The sequence below is a fragment of the Sardina pilchardus genome, chromosome 19 (assembly GCF_963854185.1).
Source record: "Sardina pilchardus chromosome 19, fSarPil1.1, whole genome shotgun sequence".
Lineage (NCBI taxonomy): Eukaryota > Metazoa > Chordata > Actinopteri > Clupeiformes > Clupeidae > Sardina > Sardina pilchardus.
The window spans coordinates 19,280,424-19,287,923 of NC_085012.1; the positions used below are offsets into that span (position 1 = coordinate 19,280,424).

Sequence of the window (7,500 nt, forward strand, 5' to 3'; positions counted from 1 at the left end):
AGTTGAGACACAACTTCAAGGGGGCTTTCCATTGCAACTTCCTGTTAGCTCTGGAAAACAACTGGGTAACCGATTCGGTGCATGGAAAATGGAATGTAGCATAATCCCAGGTAACTGGGTGGACATAACTAACTGGGTGGAGACAACCCAATTAAAAAGCTATCACCCGAACAAGCTGAAAGGGCCACAATGTTGGATTTACTCAAGGTAGCAATGTGATTCCTGCAACAGCTCAACCCAGGCCTTCCTCTGAGTAATAAACGTATAACAGTGGAGGCCTCAAGCTTTTCCCTCTCCACCCAGAGTCACTGCTGCAGCAATGCTGAACCGTCTCCCTGTTATATTTTGCACTTAATGTGTGCTGGATGTTATTGTGTGTGTGTGTGTGTGTGTGTGTGTGTGTGTGTGTGTGTGTGTGTGTGTGTGTGTGTGTGTAACCCTGCATGAGGTGAGTGTGTTGCTTTGCGTGATGCGTACTAGGAAAGATTTGTAAATGGTGTGTGTATGTGTGAGTGAGTGTCCTGTTGGGTATGACTGAAGGGAACTCTGATAACTATTGTGTCCTGATTTCTCCCTTTGAATGATCTTCCATTGAACTGTTTCTTTCCTCTGTTTCCCTGTCTCTTTGCTTTTCTCTCTCTCTTTCTGCTCCATCTCTAATTAGGGTGCCTCTCCAGTTTCCTGCTTCTTGTCGTGATTTCCTGTGGGTGACCATGGGCAACGACAAGCAAAAGTGGGATACACAGTATGGGGTCCTCAAATAGGATGCACACGCTCGCTTTCACACACACACACAAACACGAAAATATCATACACTGAGAGAGAGAGAGAGAGAGAGAGAGAGAGGGAGGGAGAGAGAGACAGAGGGAGGGAGGGAGAGAGGGAGAGAGAGAGAGATCTGTAGAGTTCCTTTCATTCTTTGTTCCGAATGTGGACCATGCGATAAGACTGCTGCTGTGCCCACACCCTGTACTGTGGTTTAGCCTACAATAGGGCTTTCAGTCCACACATACAGACACACACACACAAAGCAGGTTTTTCTCCAGCTCTGCACTATACTCCACAAATATAGCCTAAGAGGATACACAAATAATAAAACCACTGTAACCTCTCCACTACACTTGTTCCACCACAACGAGAAATGTCTGCAGGCAAATATGCACAAGTCTGAATACTGAATGACTGATGTTGTTGATACAGGCCATAGGCTAAAGGGCCTAACAATTGACAAACTAGGCTTAGTAACCTAGGCTTGATATTTGAATGAGGAAAATAAATGCCATGCAATGCAATTCAGGCCTAGGCCTATCCCATTGACTGACTGTCTGACAATGTTCCAAATCTATGGGCGAAATTTAAGAGAACCATTTGTCTCTGTCCCGCCCTGAATGCCTTGCGTGAACCGGACGCAACACTTGCTATTAAGCTTGGCTTCTCATGTCTGAAATTCCTCTGTGGTGACATATGCTATGAGGTATTGACTAAGAAATGTAGCCGCCGAGAACGGACACACAACGGGGACAGGTGATGCAGGCGGGGTAGGAGAAGACCCTTCCACTATGACTGCAGCAATTCATTGAGGCGTTCGTCGGTAGCAAGTGAGGTGCGCTCATAGCCTACTCTAGGCTACCTAATATCTTTATAACCTCGATCATCCCCATCTTACATGGTTTAAAGAATTGGACATAGGTTCAGTGGAGGTGTCTCCTCGACAGCCCGAGCTTTGTTGACAGCCACTCTGAATGCAGATGTGACGTCACCACCAGCAGGCATCTGATCTGAAGCCTACTGATCCAGAAGCGTCCAGGCCAGGGCGAGTGCGCGAGAGAGGGAAGCAGGTATGACGCTCAAGATCCCGGAGGAGTAATTTCACGGATTTGCCAGATACTGTCAATAACATAACGACGACAGCGCAGGGGGAAGAGTTCACAGAAGCCAAACGCGCTCTGTGGGGTGCGGTCACCGTTTGTCACTCACGGGCGCTCCCTCCCGCGGGCGGCGGTAGCATCGAGCTGGTGTCGAGACTCCTCATCATCCCGTCCCATCCCAGATCTGTGCGAAGATGGCGGACCCGGCGGAGTGCACCATCAAAGTGATGTGCCGCTTCAGGCCGCTTAACAATTCGGAGGTGGAACGTGGGGATCAATACATCCCTAAGTTTCAAGGGGAAGAAAGTGTGGTTATTGCGGTGAGTCTGCGCTTGGCGAATGGAGAATTGCACACAGCTGAACACCAACGCGATTAACTAACGTTAGCACAGCTAGCATATATCAATGGACTGCGTAGGTTTTCTAGCTAATGTCAGTGCCAAGCCAGTTAGCTTGCTAGCCTTCACAGATCACCAAAACAAGTTTAGCCGCGAGTGAGCAGTGTGGAGTTAACTAACGTTGGCTAACAGTAGGGTAATATTAGGTCTCCTATGACCAGATCGAAAGAGCCCATTGCCAACACACCGTGCATTTACAGTGACAAACACATTGCTTAGACGACGTTTGTAGAATAAAAATTGACCAATATATTGGCGTACAAAGACGTAGGTAGCGGCATAACTATAATACTAGCGATAGCTTGCTAGCTCCCAAATCGCTTGACAATACTGGCTAGTTAGCTAGCTAGGTTCACCTTGAATGTTACTATTATCAACATATTAGCCAACCTTATTATACAGGTTAATTTTGGATTATGAACAGTCGAGTTTGGGAAGCTATGTGATTTATGAGAGTAACGTTAGTGAGTACAGCTTAACCAATCTAGGTCAACGCCAAAGAATGAAAGCAAGTTTATCCTAGTTGGAAATATCCACTCACGTCAGCTGTCTGTTTCCGAATCACAATGACGGAGCTCTTATCTTTCGAGCTACCTAGCTTTAATTTATCTAGCCATCAGGACCGAGTCAACGTAACTACAAATTGTCTATCACCTGTGAACAAATCATGGGTAAAACGTTGGGAGGTACCTTAGGGTATAAACAACATGAATGTTACCCAGGTGGTTGGCCGTGGCTAGTAGCACTAGCTGACATGCTAAGGTTAATCTGGTTTCTCACAATGCTAGTCATTCAATCACTGCCGTTTGGTTTAACGCGCAGGCTAACGTTAGGTTAATTTAGCTGGTCCCTTCACGGTCGAGAATTCAGTTCCGACCGTGGCCTAATTCTGTTAACTCATAGCAAGCAAAGCAAAGGCACGGTGACCTCCATTCAGAATATTACGCTTTAAAAAGCATGGGCTGTTTGTAGTCAGTGCAGTGCACGCGCAGTGCAGGAACAAATTCGTTCGGCTTTTTTACTCAGACCTACCCATGTAATATGTTGTTGGCACACGATGCTACAATGACGGTCATGTTGGCTCTATTGGAATCATCATATTCTCTTGTCAGAGCAAAGTCTTTTGTGTGAAACGACCCTTCCTAATTTAATGCGGTAACGTTACTGAATGATGGAAAACATACACAAAAGGGCTTGTTGTGTTGCCGATAACTAAGATATTTTTTCCCAGGCCCGTCATAGCGTCATAGCCCGTCATAGCGTCTTTCGTCTTGCATGGTCGTGTTATTGACAGATGTCTTTTACGGATTATAATCTATTAAGATGCGCATTTAAAATAAACCAGATTATACCCGGTAGTCTTTATGAGTAGCCTAACGTTAATCAGGAACAGGTCTTGCGGAGACGTAGGTCAAGGGTCCGTTTTGTTTCCTGCTGTAACGTTATGCCTGTTGCCGGGTTGGCCAGATCACTGCCAACAGGTGTGGCACTGTGCTGGAAAACCGTTCAAGAATACCACAAGGGAATGTACAGCAGTGCACTGCACGACACAGCGGAAAACAAAACAAGGCATAGCTGACACGCACTGAAAATCCGCACACTTGTATTGTAGTATCTATCTACTCGTCTCTGTATTCATTCTGGGATGTATCATGTAAACCAGATTTGCTCTGCATGTTGGTGCCTGCCTACACACATTCACATGCATGCAGTAGAGATGGCTAATGAAAACAACACAAGTGTGTTTTGTGATGTGAGTTGAGGTGTGGTTTGTTTGATAATACGTTCATTCTAAAGCAGCATGCTGTTAAGAGTCGACAAGAGATTTGTAGTCTTTCTTCAGGCGGATGTGTCTCTGCTTCTGCTATCCATCATGTTTTCACATAAATTAATGTGTGTGTGTTGTGTGTATGTGCAGTATGTGTGTGTGCTCAGGTTAGAGGCATTAGTAGTCTGATTGGACCTCAGGGAGCTGTGTTGGTTTTTCCTACTTTATTATTATATTATTATAATGTACAAGAATTCTGAAAGCAAATAGTCCTAACAAAATCCTCTGTTTTGTGTTTTTGAATTCATTTAAGTTCCTTTGAAAGGTTTAGATGTTTCCATGGCAGCAAGCTGCCTAATCATTCTCACCCACATGAAGGCACACTGGCACAATATGTAATATGCATTTGGCCCAGTGAGACTAGGAGCATTAAACTACTTGGAACATTGATAAAAATTGCAGTGATTGAATCAGCGAATGGCTATCGCTGAGAAAACCGAGCTGGCTTTTTTTTTAACTGACAGAAACTGGCGGCACATGTCTTTAGTTTAGCCAAATTGTAACTAGAATTTACCGCACTCGAGTGTAAAAAGCCATTACATCTTTTCCATTGTGAACGACCTTTGGAACTTGATGCCCCCTCCTCCACAGTGTCATGTGCAACACAACCTCAGATATAAAAGGATTCAGCTGAGCAAGCCCATATCTTCCAAGCTCTTAAACAGCTGTTGTGTTCCTCTAGCAAAATGTCAAATCAGTGGAGTCTGCTTCTTGTCGTCATTACTGGTAGACTCAATGCCAACTTTTTCAGAGAAATAGTCTAGAAAGAAACCCTATGCTTATCTTGCAATCCCCTTAAAATAATGCTAGTGATTGCCAATTATTTATAATTTTTACTGTACTAATATTCACTCAATATGTAAACGTTGATAATATATTGAAGTGAGGAGGATTATATTATGGCCTTTCATTGTTACAGATTGCTTTCTAAAGCCGAGATTTAAGTGAGAATCTCCCATGCCAGTTATTTATATTCCTGTCCTCTCTGCCCTTGCTTTCACTCATTCATCCATCCAACTAGCCATCCATCCATCCATCCATCCATCCACCCATCTATCTATCTGTCTGTTCACAGCCATCATTTCATCTGTCCGTCCACCCATCCTCCTGTCATGTGTATCTCTCTGTTCACCACATGTACTGTATGTTAAGTAGCTAACCGTCTCTCTGTCTCCTGTGGTGTATTTACCTCTCCTCTCCTCTCCTCTCCTCTCCTCTCCTCTCCACTGCTCTGTGTTTGCACTTTGCATACAGCAACAGGGGGAGGAGAAGCTGTGGTGTATTTCCAAACAGCATTGTTGGGACAGTGACCACAGTTAAACATAGAGCTAGACTGTCATGCCTAATACTCTCCCTCCCTTCTCCATGGTTACCGTGGTGGTTGCTCAACGATAAAACACAGATGAAAAACATGGTTGACTCCTTACGGGGATTTCGAAAGCTTCTGTGTGTCTTATTACAGTGCATGAAAATGCACTGTACTGTTCTTCCAAGGCTTCTTCTTCTTCTTCTTATTATTCCGCTGATCAAATTCATTTTTTCTATTCAGCTTGAACCGTTTAACTTAGAAACTTCATTCAAACGTCGCAACGTAGGTCTTAAATAGGGGAAGGCTGCTAAGTATTTTTCAACTTTGTAACTTTTATACTTTTTAAACTATAAATTAAAAACTATTACAAATTTCCCCATAGACTTAACATTGGCCTCTATGACATCACAATCGGATCATTAAGCAATTAGAATCTTATGCCAGGTGGCCAGCCCCACCTGCAGCAGCTCTCTCTCTCTCTCAGGCTACATACACTGGCTCTCTTAAGACTAGACAGTTAAATTGATTACACCTGTATCTGTATCCACTACTCTCAGTAGAGAGCTGTGTCTCTCCAGTCTACAAGAATATAAGGCACATTCCATCCAACTTTCTATCCATTCATCTTCTTCAGACCATTCACTCATCCACCCATTAAACTGTCTATCAACATCTATTAAACAATCTGCCTATCAACATCCATTAAACTCTCTGTCTATCAACATTAATTAGACTATCTACATTCAACTTTTAAATGATTTACTCTGTCTCAGGCTTTAAGCACACTCTCTCTTAAGACTAGCCAGTTAAATTGATTACACCTGTATCAACTACTCTCAGAGAGCTGTATCAGTTGCTGCGTTTACATGAGAGCTTTAATTCCGAATAAAACCAAGTTAAATCGGAATAAAAGTTAATTCCGCTTTAAAAGAGACCATGTAAACCCTTATTCCGCTTGAAAATGATTATTCTGAATTAAACTTAATTCCGATTTAAGTGGTTGGTTTATTCCGATGTTAAAGCGGAATTAACTCCCCTCCTTGATCATGTAAACCTTTATTCCGATTAAAAGTTTATTCCGTTTGTTTGGCGCATGCTCGTACAAGGAGGAAGAAGAAGCGCATGCTCGTTTCATGGTTAATTCGGCTCCGTCTTCTTCCCCCCTTCTCCGACAGTCTTCTCCTCCTCAGCTAGCAAACGTGAAGCTTGACAATATTCTCGAGCTGCTGGCTAAATAGTAGGCCTATTATCAGAGTTACTGTGAAACCCGTTTTCATTATGTTATTGTCCATGCTGTAACGTTAACCCGAGATGACAAAAAAGTTGCTAGCCAGCTAAAGTTTGTTTTCTTCCGGTAGACCTTATTAGGCTACGTTCATGCGCCGCCTGTCCAATCGGAACCCTTCCCGACCCCCAGACGTTCAGCAGAATACAATAAAGCGTAATTAACGTATGTTCCATGTAAACGCCAATTCGGAATTATTATTTCCATGTAAACTCGAAGGAGAATATTTTAATTCCGATCTATTCAATTCTGAATAAACTAATTCAGAATTAAAAACATCATGTAAACGTGGCCACTGTCTCTCTTAACAAGAATATAAGGCACATTCCATCCAACCTTCTATCCATTCATCTTCTTCAGACCATTCACTCATCCACCCATTAAACTGTCAATCAATATCTATTAAACAATCTGCCTATCAACATCCATTAAACATTCTGTCTATCAACATTAATTAGACTATCTACATACAACTTTCAAAGTATTTACTGTGGGTGCCTCTCAAGCAGCGTTTATATGTCCTACCTCGCTCCTCGATCCTCAATGATCTACATAAAGAAAGATAGAAGAAGGGCTAGACTATCCCATTGTTGCCGCTCCATCATTCTTTATGTAGATCAGTGAGGATCGAGGAGCGAGAGAGGACGCGTAAACGCTATATGAGAGGCACCTTCTGTCTCAGGCTTTAAGCATACAATCTCATTTAGACTACAGATTCTGTTTCACTACTTCCTCTGTCCACAACTGTTTCAAAATAAAGGTCCTCACTGCAATAATACACTATTAAATCATTTAACCATTGTAACTACTCA

General features: G+C 43.0%; 1 protein-coding gene and 1 long non-coding RNA gene across 3 annotated transcripts in view; one reads left to right on the forward strand and one right to left on the reverse strand.

Annotated features, from left to right (window-relative positions):
* LOC134065729 (uncharacterized) overlaps positions 1-2,825 on the reverse strand; it is an 8,325-nt gene extending 5,500 nt beyond the window's left edge. Inside the window, exons 1-2 of the long non-coding RNA XR_009936328.1 lie at positions 2,808-2,825; positions 1,978-2,153 (exon numbers count right to left, since the gene is read on the reverse strand). This is a non-coding gene — a long non-coding RNA (uncharacterized LOC134065729). The remainder of the gene's footprint in view (positions 1-1,977; positions 2,154-2,807) is intronic.
* LOC134065728 (kinesin-1 heavy chain) overlaps positions 1,720-7,500 on the forward strand; it is a 24,347-nt gene continuing 18,566 nt past the window's right edge. The window contains exon 1 of one of the 2 annotated variants that reach the window (XM_062520753.1): positions 1,720-2,188. In XM_062520753.1, the coding sequence (XP_062376737.1) occupies positions 2,063-2,188 (126 nt within the window). In that variant the 5' untranslated portion in view covers positions 1,720-2,062. The remainder of the gene's footprint in view (positions 2,189-7,500) is intronic. The other variant, XM_062520754.1, reaches the window with a different exon arrangement.